Below are 25290 nucleotides of genomic sequence, written 5' to 3' on the forward strand. Positions count from 1 at the left end.
ATATGTGTGACGTTAATGTTTGCAGTGTGGAATAATAACCGTCAAATTCTTAACTCCGCTCGACACCAAAAAGCAGGGACTCAATACAGACACATATCTCACATTACAACAATTGGTGACCCACTAACTCTCCTTGTCCTATGACTGCAGAGGTGCTAACTGCTCGCTTCATCTTGAATGGTCTCCTGCAACATGTGGTAACTCCTTATGCTTAACATTGTATTTAGCTGTGACACTTTTGTGTATTTAGCAGCCGGGCTCCCGCTGGGAGCTCTGTGGGGAGCCCACAGCCTGGGTTATCAGTGCTAGGCAGTGAGGTTCCAGCTGTCGGCACTGCTGGGGCTCACAGCTGGAATGCCCTCCCCTCCCTCAATTTCATAGCTCCCGCTGTCAGCCACCCTGACAGCCAACAGGCAATTCAAGGAACGCAATGTCTGTAAAGACACTGCGTCACCTGAACTAAGTCCAACTAAGCCTTATGCCTCTCACTGAGGTGGCTTTACTAGGTTGGCGTAGCAGGCAAGTTACAGTCAGGGGTGGCAGGTTTGTATAATTTTTGATGGTGCCCAGAACAGGTCCAAGTCCCATTCCCCCCACCCCCACCCCACCTAAGGCTCTGGGAGGGAGTTTGGGTGCAGGAGGGGTGCGGGCTCTGGGCTGGGACAGAGGGTTGGGGGGTGGGAGGGGCTGCGGGGCATGGATTTGGGCCAGTAATGAGGAGTTTGGGGTGCAGCAGGCAGGCTGCCCCAGGGCTGGGACCAGAGAGGAGGACTCCCCCCAGCCCTCTTCCCACTGGCAGCAGTGAGCTCTGGGGGAGGAGAAGGTCCCTCCCCACTCCCACCACAGGCACAACACTCACCCAAGCCCCCCCCCCCGGGGGTAACTTCATTATCTCTGAAGTTAATGCTCAGTACAAAAGGACCATTAGGCTGGCTAGAGTCAGGCAGAGGTTGGCGAGGGGACATGCAAGCTTCCCACACAGCTGTACTCTGCAGCGCCCTCTGCTCTTCTAGCCCTGGGCTCCACCCACACAGCTCTGCCAGTGCACGTACATCCTGACCATTGAAGTGCTGTCCCCCCAAAAGCTACCATGCACCTCGGTCCTGGCCTAGGGCACCTGCTGCTATTCCAGCACTAAGCCTGTCTCGAGCAGAGACTAATGAACAGGCCAAGTTGGGCATATTGGTTTTGGTCGGCTAAAATGAGAATTTTAGCAATTTCCTTTCAGCCTGACAAGGCTGATGATTCCCTCTGAACCTGAAATCTTGCTGGGGGCTCAGATTTTGCATGTGGCAGTGGCTGTCACTAAGCATACACTTGTTTGAGGCCCCTGCTCTTATCCTACCAGGGAGATCTGAGCACTTTCTATCAGTGTCTCACTCCCAGGCTGCAAGAGAGTCCAGGCATGGCCAGTACTTGGAGGCCTTGTTTATATTCTCCTCCCCCAACACCCGCTCTCGTTCTCTGTGCTCTTCCCAATCCTCAGGTCTTCCTTTCCCTGCTACCAATGCCATGGCTTTTTATTTTAAATAGAGACTGCTCTGCTTGGAGCAAACACCCTCCTTTCCATGCTTTACCCACCCCCTTCTCCTTCATGCCTCTACATATCAACCGAGTCAGCCACTTACTTAGCCTTTGAAACCTGGTCTCCCAACCAGGGCTGTCTGGCATGCGATCTCTGTAATGCCATGTGCCACTGTAAATCTCCTCCGGGGAGGGATTCTCTTGCCTTGTGGGGATTTGAGCAGCAGGAAGCAATAGTTTCTTATCTCCGGGACACTTTCCGTGCATTCTCTCCCATCCGCAGGGAACAGATCAGAGATCCACCAAAGCATTTGATATACACAACCAAACAGCATTCACTAACGGGATGGAGTTGAAAGAGTGACCAAGAGGAAAAGCTCCATATCTCAGGTCCATCCAGCCCATATCCTGAGCCATGCAGACCAGTTAATGGGCCAGATCCTGCTTTGGAGCTACACCAAATTACACCAACAGAGGATCTGGCCGTATATAATTTCCTCTGATGGGCTGATTCTGGTCTCCAGCTAGCTCATCAGCTATTGTCACTTTCAGAGTCCACATTAAGCAATGCAGCCATCTAGTGGTTGATTCATACTTGATTTTCCTACATACTGGCCCTTATTATTAGGCACCTACTAAATTCATGGCCATGAAAACCAAGTCACGGACCGTGAAATCTGATCTCCCACCCTGAAATCTGGTCTTTTCTGTGCTTTTACCCTATACTATATAGATTTCACAGGGGAGACCAGCATTTCTCAGATTGGGGTCCTGACCCAAAAGGAAATTGCAGGGGAGTCACAATGGTATTTTTTTGGGGAGGGGGGATCATGGTATTGCCACCCTTACTTCTGCACTGCCTTCAGAGCTGGGTGGCTGGAGACCAGCGCCTGTTCGCCAGGTGCTCTGCTCTGATGGCGGAGCCCCGCCAGCAGCCACAGAGTAGTAAGGGTAGCAATACCACACCATGCCACCCTTACTTCTGTGCGGCTGCTTTCAGAGCTGGGTGACCAGAGAGCGGTGGCTGCTGACTGAAGGCCCAGCGCTGCAGGCAGCAGCACAGAAGTACAGGTGGCAATTCCATACCGTGTGATCCTTACCTCTGTGCTGCTGCTGGTGGCAGCTCTGCCTTCAGAGCTGGGCTCCTGGCCAGCAGCCACCACTCTCCAGCTGCCCAGCTCTGAAGGCAGCACCGCCGCCAGCAGCAGCACAGAAGTAAGGGTAAAAGTACTGCAACACCCCCTACAATAACCTTGTGACCCCCCCCCCCCGCCCATAACTCCTTTTTGGGGTCAGAACCTCTACAATTACAACACCGTGAAATTTCAGATTTAAATAGCTGAAATTATGAAATTTATGATTTTTAATATCCTATGGCTGTGAAATTGACCAAAATGGACCATGAATTTGGTGGGGCCCTACTTATTATTAATGATTATTGCTTTATAAGTTGCATTCCATTAGTGCCTCAAAGCACCATTCATGGATCAGGACCCCACTGCACTAGGTGCTGTACAAACACAGAACAAAAAGATGATCCCTGTCCCAGAGAATTTACCATCTAGGAAAACTTCTGTTGGTGGGAGAGACAGGCTGCGGAGCCACCCAGAGCTCTTCTTCAGGGCTGAGAAAGGTTCTCCCAGCTTCACAGCAAAATGAACAGTGGAACAGATATCAGAGTAGCAGCCGTGTTAGTCTGTATTCGCAAAAAGAAAAGGAGTACTTGTGGCACCTTAGAGACTAACAAATTTATCAGAGCATAAGCTTTCATGAGCTACAGCTCACTTCATCAGATGCATTTAGTGGAAAAAAAAAAGTGGAACAGATTGTTTAGCATAAGTAGTTAGCACATACTGCAAAGGACCTTTCAAGATAGAGTGGCCCGTTAACACCTCTGCAGTCATAGGACAAAAAGTGTGTGTGTGTGGGGGGGGGGCCGGTTAGTGGGTTGCAGATTGTTGTAATAAGCCATAAATCCAGTGTCTCTGTTCAGTCCCTGATTTTTTAGTGTCTAGCAGAGTTATGAATTTAAGCTCCCATGTGTTGTGCAGGTTTCCTTTGAGGATGAGGCCTGGTATGTCCCACTATATCAAGAGTCTGGCAGAATGGACATGGGCACAAGCTGATGTGTTCTCAGTTTGCAAACCCCAAACCCCATCCTACAATGCATTGCAAATGAACAAAGCAAAATCACGGCCTCCTCTGCTTGCCTCTAGTGTTGAGGGGGTTGGGGGGTGATGGAAAAAGAAGTGACTAATGCTTCACTCTGTTGACAGCCAAGTCAGTGCGGTAGCTGGAAACCTCAATCAGGTTTTCATCGGGGTCTCGGAAGTAGATGGATGTGATTGTCCCTATGGCACCGGTTCTGGGCACGGGCCTTCTTCAATAGTCACACCACAGGCCTGGAAGGAGAGGGAAGGTATGTTTGGTTTTCAGCATTAACAATGTTTTTTTAAGGGGCTTGCTCCCAGTCCTCCCTCCTCCCCCCCGGCAGATGGTGGAGCCATTGTCCAAGCACCTCTCTGGCCATGATTGTTCTGATTTAACAGTGCTGCCGTGCATTTCCCAAGGAGAGGGGCAGATGGTGAAGAGGACCTAGAAAAGCACTAGGTGTTGCCAAGCAGGGCACTAGCTGCTCTTGAACCCTGTGATCCCAGCCTGTGGCACTAGATGGCTGCACCTCCTGGCAGACAAACTGTTCAGCATTCAGCACTAGAAAGAGGAACAGGACACAACCAGTAGATTCAGGTTCACTGGTGAGCTAAGCCAGGCTTTGAATCCAGGTTTCTAGAGCTAAGGCTATTATTGCATTATAGATTCATAGATTCATAGATACTAAGGTCAGAAGGGACCATTCTGGTCATCTAGTCCGACCTCCTGCACAACGCAGGCCACAGAATCTCACCCACCCACTCCTACGAAAAACCTCACCTATGGCTGAGCTATTGAAGTCCTCAAATCATGGTTTAAAGAGTTCAAGGAGCAGAGAAGCCTCCCTCAAGTGACCCGTGCCCCATGCTACAGAGGAAGGCGAAAAAGCTCCAGGGCCTCTCCAATCTGCCCTGGAGGAAAATTCCTTCCCAACCCCAAATATGGCGATCAGCTAAACCCTGAGCATATGGCAAGATTCACCAGCCAGATACTACAGAAAATTCTTTCCTGGGTAACGCAGATCCCATCCATCTAATATCCCATCTCAGGGGATTTGGCCTATTTACCCTGAATATTTAAAGATCAATTAATTACCAAAATCACATTATCCCATCATACCATCTCCTCCAAAAATTTATCAAGTAGAAACTTAAAACCAGATAGATCTTTTGCCCTCACTGCTTCCTTTGGAAGGCTATTCCAAAACTTCACTCCTCTGATGGTTAGAAACCTTCGTCTAATTTAAAGTCTAAACTTCCTGGTGGCCAGTTTATACCCATTTGTTCTTGTGTCCACATTGGTGCTGAGCTGAAATAATTCCTCTCCCTCTCCTGTATTTATCCCTCTGATATATTTACAGAGAGCAATCATATCTCCCCTCAACCTTCTTTTAGTTAGGCTAAACAAGCCTAGCTCCTTAAGTCTCCTTTCATAAGACAAGTTTTCCATTCCTCGGATCATCCTAGTAGCCCTTCTCTGTACCTGCTCCAGTTTGAATGCATCCTTTTTAAACATGGGAGACCAGAACTGCACACAGTATTCTAGGTGAGGTCTCACCAGTGCCTTGTATAATGGTACTAAAACCTCCTTATCCCTACTGGAAATGCCTCTCCTGATGCATCCCAAAACCACATTAGCTTTTTTCACAGCCATATCACATTGGCAGCTCATAGTCATCCTATGATCAACCAATACTCCAAGGTCCTTCTCCTCTTCCGTTACTTCTAATTGATGCATCCCCAACTTATAACTAAAATTCTTGTTATTAATCCCTAAATGCATAACCTTACACTTCTCACTATTAAATTTCATCCTATTACTATTACTCCAGTTTACAAGGTCATCCAGATCCTCCTGTATAATATCCCGATCCTTCTCTGAATTGGCAATACCTCCCAGCTTTGTATCATCTGCAAACTTTATTAGCACACTCACACTTTTTGTGCCAAGGTCAGTAATAAAAAGATTAAATAAGATTGGTCCCAAAACCGATCCCTGAGAAACTCTACTGGTAACCTCCCTCCAACCTGACAGTTCGCCTTTCAGTAGGACCCGTTGCAGTCTCCCCTTTAACCAATTCCTTATCCACCTTTTGATGTTCATATTGATCCTCATCTTCTCCAATTTAACTAATAATTCCCCATGTGGCACGGTATCAAATGCTTTACTGAAATCTAGGTAAATTAGATCCACTGCATTTCCTTTATCTAAAAAATCTGTTACTTTTTCAAAAAAGGAGATTAGGTTGGTTTGGCACGATCTACCTTTTGTAAAACCATGTTGTATTTGTCCCATTTACCATTGACTTCAATGTCCTTAACTAATTTGTCCTTCAAAATTTTTTCCAGGACCTTGCATACTACAGATGTCAAACTAACTGGCCTGTAGTTACCCGGATCACTTTTTTTTCCTTTCTTAAAAATAGGAACTATGTTAGCAATTCTCCAATCATTCGGTACTACTCCCGAGTTTACAGATTCATTAAAAATTCTTGCTAATGGGCTTGCAATTTCAGGTGCCAATTCCTTTAATATTCTTGGATGAAGATTATCTGGGCCCCCAGATTTAGTCCCATTAAGCTGTTTGAGTTTCGCTTCTACCTCAGATATGGTAATATCTACTTCCATATCCTCATTCCCATTTGTCATGCTACCATTATCCCTGAGATCCTCTTTAGCCTTATTAAAGACTGAGGCAAAGTATTTGTTTAGATATTGAGCCATGCCTAGATTATCTTTAACCTCCGCTCCATCCTCAGTGTTTAGCGGCCCCACTTCTTCTCTCTTAGTTTTCTTCTTATTTATATGGCTATAGAACCTTTTACTATTGGTTTTAATTCCCTTTGCAAGGTCCAACTCTACTCGACTTTTAGCCTGTCTCACTTTATCCCTACATGTTCTGACCTCAATAAGGTAGCTTTCCTTGCTGATCCCTCCCATCTTCCACTCCCTGTATGCTTTCTGCTTCTTCTTAATCACCTCTCTAAGATGCTTGCTCATCCAGTTTGGTCTACAACTCCTTCCTATGAATTTTTTCCCCTTTCTTGGGATACAGGCTTCCGATAGCTTCTGCAGCTTTGATTTAAAGTAATCCCAGGCCTCCTCTACCTTTAGATCCATAAATTCTTCAGTCCAATCCACTTCCCTAACTAATTTCCTTAATTTTTGAAAGTCAGCCCTTTTGAAATCAAAAACTCTAGTTGCAGATTTATTTCTGTTAATCCTTCCATTCAGTTTGAACTGAATTAGCTCATGATCACTTGAGCCAAGATTATCCCCTACAACCATTTCTTCTATGAGGTCCTCACTACTCACCAAAATTAAATCTAAAATGGCATCCCCTCTAGTCGGTTCAGCAACTACTTGATGAAGGAATCCATCAGCTATTGCATCTAGGAAAATCTGAGCCCTATTATTATTACTAGCACTGGTCCTCCAGTCTATATCTGGGAAGTTAAAGTCTCCCATGATCATGCAGTTTCCATTAGTATTTACTTTATTAAAAAAAATAAGGGGTTAAAAGCATTAACCCCTTATTCTGCAAAGTCCCTGGGTTTATCTGTCCATGGGCAGGAGTGTGGGTGTAGGAAGCAGAGAGTCACACAGGTAATGAAAAAACAACGAGGAGTACTTGTGGCACCTTAGAGACTAACACGTTTATTTGGGTTTAAGCTTTTGTGGGCTAAAACCTACTCCTCGTTGTTTTTGCTGATACAGACTAACATAGCTACCACTCTGAAACCTGTCACCACACAGGTAATGAAATAGACCTTCAAGAAGGCACAGGTATAACTGCCCCTCCCATACTGCTTAAAGTTGGATTAGCATAGGGTCTTGGATTTCCCAGATGGGTGGCTGGGTGACAGATCTCATGCTGGATAGTAAGAAAATCTGAAACCTCCCAATCTCCAGTTCAATATGGTGTCTTCCTTGAGAACTCTAAATTCATCTCACTGAAAGGTCATGTGCTGTCTGCTCTCAGTGACTTCCATGGACTTTGAACCCCTAATGAAGAGAATCCCTTGAGTTCAGTGGCAAATGCTCTGCAGACCTGCGCAACTGGCTAGGCCATCAGTTGCCCCTGACAGTGATCCATACAGCACAGCACAGCACAGCACAGCACTGCTAATGTGGCTCCATTGTTCCTTATGACTTCCTTGTGCTGTCGAGCAGAGAAGATAAAGAGACACACAGCTGAGCTAGGTTGGACTGCAAAGCATTGTGGGTGGATGGGGCTGGACATATGGTGTATGGACAGAAGGAAGGAGCCAATTACATAGACAAGTAGGTGATGGGTTTGGTGTTCTGAAGGCAAGCGATAAACAACACTGGCCAGTGATATTTTGGCAGGTACTGGGCTCTGCTGTCCCAAGACTGGTGGTTCTCTATGGCTCTGCCACCTTACCTCATCCCTGACCTGAAATACGCACCACTATTCTAGTCCTGCCCTTAGTTTCCCTTCACCACAGCTCTGCGGATGCCCTTCTATCCTGTCTCACAGCTCCCCCAGCTATTCCAGTCCGGGGTTCTGATGATGCCCCTCAATCCTTCCCCATAGACCCTGCCCTGCCCCCAAACCTCATGCTGCCCCAGCGCTGAACCTGTTATACAGAGATTTTCAAATGTAACATGTTTCAGATGTTATACAGAGATTGCAAATTTGAGGTTTTGTAATATAGAGCAGTACAAAGCCAGGAGATTCATGCTCACACACTGAACTCCAGGCGTCTGGTTCTCCTCTTCCTTACAACCCCATTGATCTGAGTGGAATTACTCCTGATTTACACTGCTGTAAGCACAAGCTGAATTGGGCACCAGGTCTCCAAGATGACAGGGAAGTTAGCTAGTCCTTACCCTACCACACCCCTGGGTTTATTCATTCACATCAGGCCCATGGCAGCATCCCATGAGACATGTGGCCACTTGGGTGAAACACAGTTTGCCCACCCTTCAGGTGTCCCACTAGCTGGTCTAGCGAGGTGTCTGTGATCAGGCAGACGTCTATGGAACCAGGAACTGGTCTGTGAGCCTTGGGTTCAAACTCCTTCCCAGCCTCGTGGAGGTTAAACTTTTGGTTCCCAAAACGTAGTGCTTTCCGGTTGCCCTGTCACCAAGGGAAGGAGAGGATTAATGTACTGCCAGACAGAGACCCGTCTCTCTGAATGCCAGGATTGCAAGGAAAACTCTGGGCTGAGGAGTGAGCCACCTGTTCATAGCACCAGGGATACTGCTCTGAGCGAACAGGAAGTCTCCTTTGACGGGTAGAAGGAATGTTCCATTTCTGTACTCAGTGTCACCCCCTTGTGGAAAGCAAGTGGAACTTCTGTTCCATCGCACAACAAGGGACACAGGAGTGAGATCTTAGCACTGCTATAGCTTTACAGACATGGGAGGAGAGGGAGAATTTCAAAGGCCCAAATGATAGTTTGGTGCCTAACTGCTGCTACACATGTCTTTGGAAATGTCACGCAGGAACTAACCAGCCCTCCCAATGGCTCTGTGAGGTCAAGCTGGTTTAAAAAAAAAGTGAATTTAAACAAACAAACAAACAAACAAAAATGGATTTCAGTTTTTTGGTCCAAATTTGAAACTTTGCTGAAATGTCTAACTTCAAAGCACTGCAAGCTGCTCTAGAACTGGGAAATGGTCAGGGGGGAATTGTGAAAATGTCAATTTTTTTGTTCCCCGTTGTGTCTGTCAAAATTGCAAAAATGTCAAGCAACTCAAAAAGTACAGGGCTTGGGGCCTCTGGGGTATAAGCTATTCTGCTTCAAGGCATAGGCCCTGAACTCTGGCTATTGGGGGTCAGGAGGAAACTTCCTTTAGAACAGGGCTTCCAAAACTGTGGTATGCATCCCCCTGGGGGCACGTGAGACATCTTAGGTGTGGGGGGGATACATGGGAGAAATTGTGTAATGGTAGATTTTTTATTTATTCATTATTTTATTTATTGCATTGTTATAATAGGCTACTCAGACAAAGTTTTAAAACTCTGTGGGACTTTGTTATCTAAAGTACGGTAGTTAATTTACTTCAAGATGTACCTATGAGAACCGATACACAGAGTCGCTGATGTACAGAGCCCTCACCTCCAATCACTGTACTGCATGGCTTCAGTTGCCTAGCAACTGTCCGGTCTTCCTGAGCTCAGAAGTTAGTCAGGGTTTTTTTTTTCAGTTGTGTACATCACACTATAACTATATCACACTGTATGTAACAGTGAAATATAGAGAGATGGCTAAAGACAAGTAGTATTAAAGAAGAATACTCCAAGTGTCAGTGAGCAGAAGGGTAGGGGTATGCGGGCAGCTGGTAGATGCAATAAGAAAAGTTTGGGAACCTCTGCTCTAGGGGCAGGTTCTTCCATTATTTCCTGCTGTAGGGTCTTGTGTACCTGCTTCTGACTAAACTACTGCTGACTTATGTCAGAGACAGGACACTCAGTCAGATGGGCCATGGGCTGACAGTTCCTACAATCCTCACTGTACAGATGGGGAAAATAGAGATGCCTTGCTCACGGTGACACAATAAGTTAGTGGCAAAAGCAGGACTAGAACGCAGGACTTTTCATATCCCAGCTCCGTCCTGCCCCTCAGATTACCTTGAAAGTGACCACTTCCTTATGCAGGACTTTGGAATGAAAGCCTACAGTGTCCTCAGTGCTCTTCACAGTCAGCACCAGATGATCCAGTCGCTGGATAAGACATGGAAGGGGGCCCTCGCGCTTCTCCTGTCAGGACATCATCTGAGAGCCAGGAACCAGAGACTAAAATCAAGTAGAAATAAGGTTAGTGAGATGCAGGGACAAGCGACCAGGTCATTTCCTAGTTGGACTGGCTGGGGACATGGGGCTAATTAAATGGAAGCAGAAGCCAAAGTTGATTTTCTTTCCGCCTGTGGCTGGCACATGAAAAATATGTTCTCCTCCTTCAAATGCTTCCTCAAGAACCACCTGTCTTGTGATGCCCGATCCAAAGCCTACTGAAATTAATGAGAGACTTTCCATTGATGTCAATGGACTTTGAGTCAGTCCCTAGAAGAATCAGCCAATGAGTGAGGGCAAGGAACATGGGCAGATGGGATGGCTGAAACTTAACCTATCAACATATGATACAGTCATAAGGAATCCTGCCTGGAGCATCCTCCTGAGGCAGGCCGTGGCACTACAACTGTGCCTGCCTCAGTTTCCCCTCTCAGCTAACCCAATAACTTCACTTCAGGCTCTCTTGCCATTGTAATACCCTCCTTTGGATTAGTTTGTTATAAAAGCCTTGTGCAATGCAGTACATAACACAAATCCAAACCGTATAGTCCATTTCTCACCCCAGTGCAAGCAGTCATGAAAGTTCAAGATGTCTCTTCCCTTGCCCCACATACCACCCCTGTTACCTGTCAGCTCTGTGTTCTTGGGGAACCAGGGCGCAGTACCCAGCTTGTCTGACTCACAAAGGACCCCCCCCCCCACCCCCAGCCTCTGCTTGAACCAAAACTGATCAAAAGAAAGACTTACAAAAAGCAATGAAAAGGCAGCGGGAGACACACCTAAACCCCTGGGACAAGAGTAACAGGATGAAGAAAGCTCCCTTAGCCTCATTTGCATCGAAGATGGGACAGACAGGCATCTTCATTAGCATACAGAATGGAGAACAGAGATTCCAAGGCAAGAACCACACTGAACTCTAGGACCAGAAAAGCAGGGAAGCACTGCATGATGGGGGATCTCTGCTCCAGATGTTAATGAATCCAAGCCTGCACACACCCAGCTCAGTAGTTATCAGACCAATTCTAGTAATAAATCCTTTATTGGTATCCAAAATACTGAAGCTGCCTAATTGCATTGTGAGCTCCCTTGAAGGAACACCGCCCATAGTCAGGAATGATCAGTTCTTATTGGCTAGCCCAGTGGTTTTCAAACTTTTTTTCTGGCGACCCAGTTGAAGAAAATTGTTGATGCCCATGACCCAGTGGAGCTGAGGATGAGGGGTTAGGGTGTGGAAGGGGGCTCAGGGCTGGAGCAGGGGGCTGGGGTGTGGGAGGGGATCAGGGCTCTGGGCTGGGGGTGTGGGCTCTGGGGTGGGACTGGGGATGAGGGGGTTGGGGCGCAGGAAGAGTGTGGAGCCGGTGCTAAGGGTGGGGCAGTGCACAGAGCCCCGTGGTCCCCCTGCCTATGAGCTGGACCTGCTGCTGGCTGCTTCTGGGTAGGGACTATTAGTTTTACTACTGGTTTTACTAGTAGTTTTTACTGGCCAGCTGCCAGGGTCCCTGGGTGCAGAGCAAGGTGACCCAGTGCCTTGCATTCCATGACCCAGTCCTGGGTCGCGACCTGAACTTTGAAAACCACTGTCTAGCCTGAGCAAAACAACTTTGGTATACTCCCTTGAGCCATCAGTTTACCCATAAACAAACCTAGTGTTCTCCCTTGAACCATTATGTTTCCCTACGAAAACCCCTACCCATGCTCAAGTAAGGGTTCTGATGCCTAGATTCAAACTCTGCATCAGTTTCACTGGGGCTTCATCTTCTCCTGACTGATCATGCTGGGGCTCTGCCTGTCTCCAGCACACTGGACTCTCAGATACCACCACCACCTGGGAACCCCGACCAGTTCAAGCTTCACGGAGTGGTGAGAACCCAACTCTCTCTCTGCTTTTTTTCTACTCTAGGTATAACTTTCTAACCCAGACTTGTGTGATCAGTTATAGTGTTCTAAACCTGACTTTTGTAATAAAATTTAAGCTAGATCTAATATTTAACTGTTTTGTTTGTTTGGCTCTCTTTGTATGGTTATTACCTGGCAATAAATAACTTTTATGGTTCAGCTGGTTGCTTCCCGCTCTCTCCCTCTCTCTTTTGTGTTTTTGGCTTCCCCATTTACTCTGCAGCAATACTCCTCTTACCTAAGCTAAAGATCCCTATAGTGCCCAAAAATCCTGTGGGGTTTGCTCATCATGTGGGTTACTACCAAAACAATTGTAATGTGAAAGTGGGGATAGGGACATGCTGAACTTGTGACATACGAGGGTGGCAGCTTGGAGGTGCCACTTGACAAAGCCTGCTGAGTCCAGGGACATATAAGGGCTCAGCTTGGGAGTGCTGATTCACCCAGTCTGCTCAGACGCGCTCTGTTAATATATGTGTGTGTGTGTGTGTGTGTGTGTGTGTGTGTTCATCTGATTCTGGGGCTGGAGGAACCCAGCCCTGGGGAACCTAGGTCCTGCAGGATAGCTCCGTTGGGAGGGGACTTGCAGAAGGGAGAAGTAGAGCTCCATATGAACTCACAAGTGACACAAGCAGTACATTGATAGAATTACAGCACCTCCCCTCCCGAAGAGTAACCCTAATAAATAAGTGTACCCCAAAGTAACGGGCAAATCTAGTAACATCTCTCATTGCCTTCAACCATGCCTGGACTCTCTATTAGTCTTCTTCTGTCCTTCTGCCATCTCAGCCTTTCCAAGTGGACTGAAACTCTGCTCTTCCTACTGGGAACCCCCGGTGACACCTTGTACCTCATCTGACCCCCTGTACACCATGTTCACCACTTTTGTAAGGTTATGATTTATTTTGTACAAAATGTGCCTTGTGAGGTATCATTTGCAAACTCATAATCTGCTGAATATTACCATCCCTTTGAAATGTGTGTAAAATCACTGCATGTAAAATTATGAGATTTTGCTATATGATTGTTACTGAAATATGTTGTAGTTCTCGGTAACGCCCACTATTTTCTATTATTTTCTAACTATTTTCTCAGAGACAAAGGCGCACTAGCACACCAGAGACAGGCCATTTACAAATGGGTTCTGAGCCCAAAAAGGTTGTGAACTACTGCCCTACAGCACAGGGCTCCCTATTACACTTAGAGAAAAACAGATTAACAGCAGATTTAAGTTACTTGACTCTGTAAAGCAAAATGTTTGTTTCTCCAGTGACTGGGAATGCTTTTGAGTCAATCTGCAGAAGGAAAATAGCACTTTTGGGGCTTTGAGAGGTTTTCATTTCGTTTTCTGATTGATTTTACAAGAGATATTCAGGTCTTGTCTAGTATGGAAGACTCTATGTGACACTGAAGAACCAGGAAGAGTATGCCGTCATCGATAAAATATAAGCAAAACCTCTTTAATCAAAAGGGGCAATAGATTTAATTCAAAATGCTAAACTCTTTGTGTTTATATCTGTTTAACTCAAATAGTCAATTAACAGTCAGGAAAAAAGTGCTCTTTGTTAAAGATCCAACACTTGAATTAAGTTCTGACACAAGTCATAATCCTCTTCTCTGAGACCTTCAACTAGTCCCCCAGCAAAACCAACACGCAGTAGACATGACACTTCTGATTTTTCTAAGGTTAAAAAACAACAACAATGGGGGATGATGTAATTGCCATATGAACTGTATTGATCATTTATGCAGTATGTGACTCTTTATATGCACTCATTGAACTCCCATTTTATGAGTACACTGGCATTTCTCAAGGTTATCTTGCACCATAGTAAAAGCCCCGGTAGCCCATCTATGCTAGCCCTCCCACTGGTGCAGCTCCAGCAGTGAGTGTGTTTAAGAAAAATGCTAGTATAGATAGGTTTCAGAGTAGCAGCTGTGTATAGTATAGATAAGGTTTCCAAGTCCTGCCCAGCCTGGCGTGAACTCACTGCAAAACCTGGGCCAGATTCCCAGAGGGCAAACCTGGGCAAGTCTCCTCTTTGTTCATGTCAAAGTCACAGTCTGGGATCTGGAGGAGATATCCCGAGGCCACCAGAGTTACAAAGGCAGAAAGAATTTCACAAATAACATATGCAAGACTTCAGAATTATCCAGATCTGTGGCACTCCTGCTGTTAGCACCAATTACAGTGAAAAGCTGTGTGATACTTCCATTAAAAATTCACGGGCACTTCCTTGAGCTGGCGTTTGAAAATGCTGAACCAAACACCCTTTAGATTTCAGAGTAGCAGCCATGTTAGTCTGTATTCGCAAAAAGAAAAGGAGTACTTGTGGCACCTTAGAGACTAACAAATTTATTTGAGCATAAGCTTTCGTGAGCTGCAGCTCACTTCACCCTTTAGATTGAATGCAGTCTCTGCAAAGTCCCATGCATGCCTGTGGACCTGCGTATGTAGCACTGAGAATCCTGATACATTGGCTTTGCTTTCTGGTGTTTGCAAGAGCTGATTTTCAGTAGAGCAAGCACTCAGAACGTTTGCTGTCTGAAGACACAGCTTGTCTCTGCAATCTTCCCCTCAGCCCCAGTCTCAGAACCATTTGCAGAGTCACTGTCTGCGCCTCTAGAGTTAATATTTAAGTGTCTACTCTCAGGAAATGAACATGAGTGAAATGTTGGGAGGGAAAAAAAGGCAGAGTACCTGCACGCCTCAGCAAAACAGCCTGAAAGAACATTGTCCCCTCCAGCTAACCACTTCCTGGTACCCAGAGCTAAGCTGTGCTGGGAGCAGAGTTCCCAAGGAAAAGAGACAGATTGAGTAGAAATAAAAGCCCGAATCCTGAAAGCTGCTCCCTCCCCTCTGTGAAGACCTTGGATTCTGTTCGCACAAAGCAGCTGACCGGGTTGGGCCAAAGATCTCAGGCATTTCCCCAGCTTTATGTATAACACACACTTGCTTCTAAAATAAAGAATACAGGCTCCCTGTGCAATAACACAGTCTACAGTGTGCTCCCGGAAAACAGAAACTGGGGCACACAGCTGCAGTTCTTGGGCTTACCCCAGCTGGGCAGGATGTGCCTGCCTGGGAATCACCAGGTGCATCCCACTCCTTCCCTGCCTCCAGGGGGCTCTCTGTGCCTCTGAGGCAGGCAAAGGCCATATTGCTCCACCAGGCTGTGTGCACACTCAGTGCCCCCCGGGGACACTAGAGCATCAATGAGGTGGGAAGGAATTGCCTCATCCCTGCAATTATGCACAGTCAAACAGGTTCATGGTGGTACATGCCGATGTCCTGTCCACTGTAGAGTTCCACACGTTGTTCCCAGTGGCAGTGCTACAAAGCCTGAGTGAGTATTACTGAGTTTAGAGTTTCTGGGTGTGGCATCTATGTCCCCTGGACTTCAGGATCCGTCTCCAAGCAGCCACACTGGCTACCGATTAACCTGAGGAGAACCTCTAGACTTTTCACCACTTTGTTCAAGATTCTCCATTCTCTGGCTCTGCCTTATCTGTGTGATTTGATCCATGCTGCTCTCCCTGCCCTCTGAGCTCATGGTTCATCATGGCATAACTCCAGCTCCATGCCAATGATGTCAGTGGAGCTACCCCTGCCTAAAACTGGAACGACAAACTTGTGTGCCACGCCCGAGGTGCTATTCTCAACTTCTCAGCCCATCAGTTCTCTGGGCTTCTCCTCACTCACCCGAAGCTGGCAGAATGCGCTCCCATTTGACCTTCATGCCACTGACTCTGTTAGCCTTTTAAAGGTCAGACTTAAAACCCTGCACTTCCACCCAGTTACTGCTGGTCTCACGTCCTGCACTTGTCATCTTCTTTGATAGTTTGGTTCTTCAGCACCTGCTACATGTGAAAGATGTTTTGTAAAACCAACAGAGAACAACATTATGAGCTGCTACATCCCTGCAGGAGATTGAGGACTTGCTCATTAATACCTCCTAGACGATACTCTTATGACTAGGAGAGAGAACTTTTAAACTGGAGGAAAATGGTGAACTGCCTAGACCTTGCCTTTTCCTTTGACTGTAGACAAATGTATAATAACCAAATTCAAAGGGACTGGGTGATGCCAGTGACTGGTGCATTATCCCTTCATCCTTACAGAGCAGAATTCCAAGATACTTATCTATTCCAATGCTTTGGAAGTGCCTGTCTAAACAGCTAAGCACCTTGTGAAAAGCACAACATTCAGATGCACCACTATCCAGGATGAACTTCCTACCTTCCACAAAGACCCCTCCTTCCACCCACTCATATCCCGACAACCTAAGTCATCAAGCACAGTCTGGGAAAACAGCTAGGCCTGACAATGTGCCCTGGAGCTCAGGAAATCTGGACTCTGTTGGATCAGGACTGAAATCTAGCTGAAGGTGGAAGATGATCATGTGTATAGTTGTCTTAGCATTTTAGAGCTGTGTGGATACTGGTTCCTCTCACAACACCACCTTGCAGTTTGTCCCAAGAGGAAGTCTCAGCTTAGCAGAAGCTCAGGCCTGGAATAGAAAGGAGAATGCTGCATGCCTGGATGAGGTGTAGCTGTTGGGAGGAAACTAGCATAACCCCTGCCCACAATATGCCAGGCTTTACAGCTGTCCTTTTCCGTCTTTGGGCCTGCTCCCTCTGAAGTCAATGGCAGAGCCCGCATGCCCTTCAATGGGGGAAAGAGCAGGTCTTTTTCAATCACCAAATTCATACAAAATTTAAAAAAGATTTTACTTTGTATTGAGCCAAGAGCTTCAGATTCATCCCGGTCCCAGTGCCATGAGGCAAAGCTGCCTGAGTCGACATCCCATACAACACAAGGTGACCACACTGGGATACAAGAACAGGTCAAAGCAATGAGGTCAACACTGGAAGGATTTTATTGTCTTGTGATACTGTCAATGGGCAGACAAGCTAAATTAGGTAAGAGTGGGAAGATCCCCAGGTTGCATAAGAGTTTTTGCCCCATCCTAGGAAATGAAACATTTATAACAACATTTTTTAAACTCTTTGTACAGTAGAATTGATAGATTAAGCAACATCTGAGATGGCTAACACCATGCATACAGGTGCGCTGGAAAGCCCTTTATGTTGCAGTGCATCATTCATAAGCATGGATCCATTTGTTTCAATGCAGCCAAAGGAAGAAACAAGAACCACCCCTTATGGCATGTCCAACTGCTATTGGGCAAGACTGTGGAAATTATCTTGGCGAACAGAGAGATGGTTCATTTCAGACATATCAAAGAGAGAACAGACTTCTCTGGTTTTGGACTTTGCGGCTGATCCGGGTGTCTCTGACCCCAGTGTGGCTTAGCTCCTGACTGGGAGGAGGTGAGGGGACTTGAAAATAAATACAAATACGATAACTGCCACCAAAATGGCTACAGATACATCTAAAAGAAAGGGACAGGAGAGAAGTGAACCACCATTTGCCTGCTGCTGCGGAAACCGAAGAGCTGGCCGGAAGCAGGAGAAAGAGACATGACTAGCACAGGCTCTGCTGCAGCTTTGAAGCACCTGTGGAAACTGCAGACAGGAGGAGAATAGCCCATTCATACCGAATTGTGGGAGACGCTGAGCTATGGAAAGGAAACAAACTTTGTGCTTTGTATAGACAGACCTAAACCAAAACTTCAAACCCAAACAACCATAAACATTAGGGGTGTTGGAAATCCAAACCCATATCCAGATTTTACAAATGATCCTTAGTTTTACAATGGGCGGCACCAATCCCCTAGATCTGGACTCCCTGGCATTTTGGGGCATTTGAAATCCAGACCCAAATTGTTAACTGTGGATCCCTCTCTAGTTTTATTTAAAACCGGGTATGTTGAACGCGGAAGAGAGATTAACCGGAATTAGTCAAAGTGTCCAAAAATTACATTCCCACTTGGACCCTCCTATAAATTCATAAATTCAGAGTTGCAAATATATCATGCTTCCTTCCCCCCATCTGATCAATGCTGTGCAACTCAGCATAAAGAAGCTGAAGTGCGTGCTCAGAAAGGGTCTAATGAGCATGGGTTGCTCTATGATCACTCACTCTGACAGGACGTTACAAAGCAGTGCTGTAGGAGGTGACAGCACTCATCTTGAGAGTCACAGAAACCCAGCAGTTTGGGTTTATTATCGGCTGTGCATGGATCCATCGGGGGAAAAGGAATCCCAAAGCTTCCCTCTCAGGGAAGGCCAATTTTTAGGCTGATGACTGTGAAAGTTCCCCTTTAATTCAATAGATCCCCATACTGGGTTAAACCTAGGCTGAGAACTCTTGTGCCAAATGTCAGTCCAGAATAAATTGTCACATGTCATTTCGGCTCCTTGGCTGCCGATGGAGCTTTTTTGGCACCAGCAGGAGCTGTTTTCACCATGCGCCTAGCCAGCAGGGATTGCTTTCACATGCTGGACTGAGTGATGGTGATGAAATAGTTCAGCAAGTCCTCCATGGTGAAGTCCATTGTGATCCCTGACCCTGGATAGCAGCGATGGATCAGGTTCTCAAACTCTTGGTACTGCTGTATGAACTCCTTTTCCATGGCTCGCCAGACCACCTGCAGGTAAAACACTTGGAGTCAATAACCACTTTTACTGGGAGCATCCTATCCTGCTCCCCTCAGGGGCTTGCTGCAGTGCAACGTAACCATCCACACCCACAGAGGCACATGTTCTTCACCGCCTGCTGCACACCAGCCCAAGAGGAAGGGACATGCACGGGGCTGACCTCGGAGCTTCTAGGCTCACATACTCAAAGGCACTTAGGAACCCAACTCCCACTGAAATCAATGAACGTTGGGTGCTTAAATACCTTTGAGGATCTGGGCTCTAGGCCCCAGAACTTGCCTAGTAAGAGTTCCCTCTAAGGGAGCTGAGATAAAGGAATTCCCACTAATTTTCAGACTACTAAGAGAAGCAGGGAGCAGAGACAGGTCACTGGGAAGAGGGAGGAGAGAAATAAGAGAGGGTGGTTTGAGGAGAGAGAGAGAGAGGAGATGAAACAATGGGCATGAAGAGGGAGACAATGCAGTGGGAGTGATGGTCAGAGAGATGAAGCTAGGAGGTACCCTTCCCTCTGCCATTTATTGTTGCCTGGCAAGCTTGGCCCCCAAAACACATGAAGCTACCACTGCATTGTACCCTTTGAGCGATGCCCAGGCCATATTTACCGGCAGAAGGTTTTCCTCGGGGGAGAGATACTTGTAAATCTTCCTGTAGAGAGTATCCAGAGCTCTCTTCACCTCCTTGCCAGGGTACTTTTCTATCACCTTCCGCAGCTCCTGCTTGCTGTATGCCAGCTGGAAGCTCACTTCCTCTTCTTTCACTCCCTGAGCCACACGGGCTTTCACCCCCTCGAAGAAATGCTGGGGAAGCAAAGGAGACAAATCATGCACCAGCTGTTCCATGGTGTGATTCTACTGAGCTCTTTTTTGGCTGACTCCAGAAGCCCTTTCTCAGGCGTCTTGCTGAGCTTTGACTGAGCAGATCTGACTGTTCGTGCAGAGCCACAGTCTTTATGTTCTGCAGAGGAGGATGCCTTTAGCTCTCCGCACTCCATGCTCTGCAAGGAGATTGTTGTAGACATCTGCGTCCTGTAGCAGCAACTCTGATGCTACCTGATATTTGAAAAGCAACCTATGGTTCTTTTTGCTCCACATACCTCATCAACTATAAAGATTCTGACATCCAAATATAGCTGGCGGTTTTATACAGGCTGCATAAAGAAGACCAGAACACAGGTTTCTCTTCTGCTGATCCAGGATACTGGCTCCACAGTGCTGGCAGTAGGAAAAACTAGCTCCTGGAGTTTGTCTCTATGATGGGGTGCATACAACCCCCCCCCACACACACTCCCCGTAGCAGCCACACAGGGGCTAATAGGCAGTTACGGTTACTTTCCTGGCTGTGATTAAGTGGCTGACAACCACAGCTGAGTTAAAATGCTTCTCCTAGCAAGAGCAGCCTTCTGGGGAGGGATACTCGAGGAATGGAGCTCCCAGGAGAAGGCACTTAGGGAGAGATGTCCTAGGTGCCTGGAGAAGGAGGAGGCCCAGTCTATGGGTGGCTGTATGCTATCAGAGAGCCTGAGGGGACTTGGCATCAGCCTGAAGAAAGTGGCCCAGGGAAACAGCAGCGAGTCTATGGGAGCAGACCCTGGCTGCTTAATGCAAGGTCCCTGGACTGGAGATGGGGGGCCTGAGTTCCCCTACTGACACTCAAAGAAGGGGAGGCAAAAGCCCTGACACAAAGCGGAACAAGGATTATTGAGTCCATGGTGGGGCTGAAGGCTTGGGAAAGGGTCATTAGGCTTCTGCTTCATTGGCCTTGTTCTCTCCCTGGAAGGGGTGGGACTATAAGCAAGCTGGGCAGAGAGCAGAGACATGAAAAGGGGCAAATCACCCCAGAACTGGAGTGACCACTGACAGGGGGTGCTAGAGTAGAAGAAGTTGGTACACCATGCCCGGTCCTGAGGGGTGCACCAGCCGCTGAATGACTCCCCTGCTGTCCCATTGCTCCTACATTCCCCAGACTTTTAGTGACACTTGGGGCTTGTTCACACAAACACTTACTTGGTGGGAAGCTGGGGTGTAAATCTAACCCATACTAGCCTGCAGCACACCAAGCGGCTGTACACAAGGGAGCTGTTAGCGCATGGCAGCAGGGTCCACATGGATGGTTAGTGCCCAGCACCCCAGCTTGATGTGAACGAAGTGTTTGCATGGACAAGCTCTTACACCTTCTAAGTGAAAAGGGGACTTAAGTTCCTAAATCAGCTAGTCACTTTTGAAAATTTTTACCCCATGTCAGTAAACTAAGCAGCTCATAACTGAAAAGTCACATGGGGAGCAGCTGTGGGCAGCAAAAACGCTGCTCAGGGTTCCTCTCCCTGAGCAGAGCGCTGCTAATGGACACCACAAATGTAGTCACTTTGCCTTGCCACCAACAATGAAATTCCACTCAGCCCTCATCAATGGAAGACAAAACAATTAGCACAGGCAGTGAGTTGATGGAAGTTCTGGCTGGTGTCATAGCTGAGCAGATCTTCCAGGGGCAGGAGGCATTTGACAGCAAAGACCAGAAGCAAATCAAAAGCAACGCGCATTTCAATTAAGTCCAGGTGGGCCTAGCTTTTATTAGAAGTTATAGGCCAATGAGCAGGTGGGTGAGCATTAATCAGAACAGCAAGGGGTTAGTGGAGTGGTAAGGAACTATGGGAAAGAGCTGAATGTCCACTTGAGTGGAGCCATGCTTTTAGCTCAGTTAACAAATCAATCACTTGGGAATCCTGAAATTATGTTAGGAGGCTCTGTGCTAGCAGCCATCCAGAAAGAACTGGCATCAGCCAGCCACAGACATGCAGCCAAAAGAGAAAGCAGTGATAGAAATTTTTCCCTTCAGTTCAAAGCCAATTCAGGTGAGCTGCACAAGCAGTTCTGCTTGCTCACGTACAATAGTGAGGCTGTGTTACCCACCAATGCCAGCTAGAGAGGGCAGTGGTGCACAGACATGGTGAGTGTTAGTCTCACTGGAATAATTCTGGCTTTGATCTCACAAACAGGGCAATCCCTTCCTGTCCTGTCCTCCAACTGTCTCTTGGATGGGGTGTGTGAATCCAACAGAGGGTTTAGTTGCAGAGTGTGTACCCTTGGCATTTTGGGAAGGGCTGTATTAATTTCTAGAGGTCAGAAGCTCTTCTGATCTAGAGTAGAATTTGAATTATCCCCCACAGGGAAAAAGGATCTCATTCAGCCAATGTTTGAGAAGCGCTTTTGACATATAAAGCACAAGATTTGTGCTAATGGATATTAGATAGCTGCCTAGTATTGTATGGGGACAAATGAGGTGAGAGCAAAGTAAGGACTTGTCTACACAGCAGCAAAAGCTGTGTTCTCAGCTCCCGTTAGCTAACTCGGATTAAGATCATGGTGAAGACAGGGCAACTTGTGTTCAAGCCTATAGGACAGCCTGGGACTGAACTCAGGCAGCTGACCTGAGTTGCTGTGTCTTTACTGCTATTTTAACCAGAGAGAACTAGCTCTGGTTAAAATGCTTTTTTTAATTTTTGCAGTGTCAAAAGGGTGCTTCAGATTAGCCTTGGGACTTCCTAGGTCGTGCCTGCTAGAGAGGTAGGATGGTCCAGTGGTTAGGGCACTAGCCTAGCACATGGGAGCCCTGGGTTCCAGTTGCTGTTCTACCACCATGGGCAAGTCATTTAGCCTTTCTGCATCTTGGTTCCCCATCTGTAAAAAGGACTTAACAGGCACGATGTGAGGATAAATCCATTAAAGACTGTGAGGTGCTCAGACAGGATAGCAAGGAGTGACCTATACATACTATAGACAGAGAAGGTTGTGGCTTATAATGTACTTACATTGAGTTTCTCCAGTGGCTGTCCCAGGTACTTAATGACATATCTCTCCAGGTGTTCATGGTACCTTTGCTTGGCTTCCTTTCTCTTGCTTTCCAAGCAGTGGATCTTCTTTTGGCACAGAAAGCAGTGGATGTGGTGGAAGTTTTCCATCATGACCATGTCCGTATTGACCTTCAGGTTTGCTGAGGCCAGACTATTGACTAAAAGAAAGGGAGAAAGCACATAGGCCTAGAGGGATCTTTTGATAATCAAGATGGGGAGGAAGGGAGGGGAGACACAAGGTGAAAAGACAGGGTGAGTTAAGCCCATCATGCACAAACCCAGAAGGGTCTTCCAGAGAGTCTAGGCAAGTCCTATCAGTCCAATCCACAGACTGCTTCAATCTTCCTAGCCTTCATGCTTTGGAGCTAATGGCTCTTAGCCTGTCCCATTTGAATGGCTGACTGGTTCCAATACCGGAGGGAGAATAACATCGTAATGTAAATAATGATTTCATGTAATGTATTTTTATTTCCTATCTCAGTAGCTTTATAATAAACGCAGATGGTGCCCTGATGGGCCTGTTACTGATTGCATTAGTGAGGCAGATCATCCAGGATAATATGCAAAGAAGGCTACGCCCTCTGCATCAGGGAAAGGTGCTAATGTAGCTTTCCAGCTTCCAAAGTCTGGGCATCTCTGAGTGATCTACAGCTCAGCCTTCTGGGGTGTGTGTGTGTGTGTAGGGCGGGGGTATCACTTCAACAGCACCCTGAGCCCCTGCCAGGCTCGGAAGCTAGAAACCAGCTTTGGGACCCACATTAGGATCTCTTGCATGGCAATGCAGAGTGCAACCTGCAAACTACCAATCTCCCCCTCTTTCTCTTGGCAATGTACAGCAGTGCTTTTTGGGGGGAGACCTTCTTTCTGACAACTTATTCCAGTGACTCTGCACCTCCTGAGACTTGTTAATATCACTCCTGTGATCTCTCTGCTTCTGTGTATCTATAGCCAGGAAATGCATTCTCAGCTGTCAGCTGTACTGGGTTTGCATTTGGTGCAGCTCAGGAAGGAAGGAAGAGTGACTCTAGGCTACTCCTCTGGGATCCCAAACAAGCCCTTGCGTGTGGGTCTGTTTTTCTGTGCATAGTGCATACACAAGGGTGGCTGCATATATGTGTGTGGGTGTGTGTGAGGGATTTCTGTGTTCCATCTTGGGTCAAGATCCACATTTCATGCTGGCCTCTCTGTGCCACTAACAGAACCAGAATCCTGATCCAAACACCCTGGGCTTTAAAAGAGGGGGTTTGAAATACTGCTCCAGATCTGAATGTTGTGATTCAGGTCTGAGCGTACTCCACCGCTGGCTCTCTGTACTCACTGCTGCTGAAGACGCTGCCCACCAGTTTGGTGTGAGCTTTGTCCAGCTCGCCTCTCCGCTGAGCCCATCTGAACACATCCTCCGAGAAATTCACGAACTCCTCAAAGCGGCTGACGAAAGGCAGGATCCCGCCTCTAGCCCTGCTAGGTACCTTCGCTTCCTCGATTTCTTTGCACAGGACACACTGGGAGCAATAGAATAAAACAGAACACTCTCAGACTTGGCCAGTCCCTGGCTCTGGGATGGGCATGCCAAAGAGCCTGTCAGCAAGCAAACCCCACTAGAGCCTGCATGCCAGCATCACAGCTAGCTGAACCCTGTCCTCGTAACCGACAGGAATGAATCAAGAATGATAAAATGGTCAATTTCAGTGCTCTCATTCATAAACTTGCGGATTTTAAGGCCAGAAGGGACCATTGGGATCGTCTAGTCTGACCTCCTGTGTGGTATACGCCAACAAACTTTGCTAGTATTGCCTTCCTCCAGCCCAGAATGACAGCCCTCGAATCCACTTGACCCAGAACTGGTACCACATGGGCATTGGCAGGGCAAGATTCCCCTCCAATGCCCAAGCACTGTGCCACTGAAGGACCACTTCTAAAGGAGAGGGGAGTTCAGTCTCCAGGGATGATTCAATCTTTGATCTCTGGGATAATGCTAAAATAATATTTACAATGTTTATCTATCACTCAGCCTGAGCTGAGACAGCCACGAAGGGCAGGCATGAGTTCCAGCTGTGGTGCTTCTGTGATATGCGCACCTGTCGACTAGCAGCTAGTGTGAAAGCCGTGTACTGCTCCACGCAGATGGCCGAACAATGACCAGTTGGCAATAACTTGCAGCTCAATTTCAGACATGGCTAAAAGCACCGAGACAGGAAAGTTCCTAGTGATGCATTTTCAGCCACTGCTTTTAGGAATGTGCTGTTTGAAATTCCTTGGCCTCCCAGCCCTGTGTGAAAGTATGGCCTGCGCAGTGTACCCATACAAGTGGGGACATCCTTGTGTGTGCACTAGCAATGAATGATGCAGGGAGATTTTAATTCTCACAAGAACTGAGGGCCAAATCCACACAGGCATTGGCTTCACTGGGGGGTAGTGAGGCTGACTTCAATGGAGCCATGCTGGTTTACTCCAGCTAAGCATCAGGCCCAGAAGCTCTAATTATTCGCACAAAGGGTAAATGCTTCAGCGCTCCGAGGCGCATCTTTGCTTACGGATGGAGACTC

General features: G+C 47.0%; 2 protein-coding genes across 2 annotated transcripts in view; both read right to left on the reverse strand.

Annotated features, from left to right (window-relative positions):
• Nucleotides 1-3474: 3474 nt before the first annotated feature.
• Nucleotides 3475-10419, reverse strand: GLOD5 (glyoxalase domain containing 5). Its single transcript, XM_038417190.2, is given in 4 exon segments — nucleotides 3475-3896; nucleotides 3899-3926; nucleotides 8611-8778; nucleotides 10276-10419. Coding segments are annotated over 4 exon segments (459 nt in total). The 3' UTR covers nucleotides 3475-3777.
• A 6769-nt stretch (nucleotides 10420-17188) lies between these two features.
• LOC119861882 (exocyst complex component 1-like) overlaps nucleotides 17189-25290 on the reverse strand; it is a 61163-nt gene continuing 53061 nt past the window's right edge. Inside the window, exons 15-18 of the mRNA XM_038417619.2 lie at nucleotides 24063-24246; nucleotides 22703-22902; nucleotides 19500-19694; nucleotides 17189-18887 (exon numbers count right to left, since the gene is read on the reverse strand). Of these exons, the coding sequence (XP_038273547.1) occupies nucleotides 18732-18887; nucleotides 19500-19694; nucleotides 22703-22902; nucleotides 24063-24246 (735 nt within the window). The 3' untranslated portion in view covers nucleotides 17189-18731. The remainder of the gene's footprint in view (nucleotides 18888-19499; nucleotides 19695-22702; nucleotides 22903-24062; nucleotides 24247-25290) is intronic.

Source organism: Dermochelys coriacea, chromosome 9 (genome assembly GCF_009764565.3).
Source record: "Dermochelys coriacea isolate rDerCor1 chromosome 9, rDerCor1.pri.v4, whole genome shotgun sequence".
Classification (NCBI taxonomy): domain Eukaryota; kingdom Metazoa; phylum Chordata; order Testudines; family Dermochelyidae; genus Dermochelys; species Dermochelys coriacea.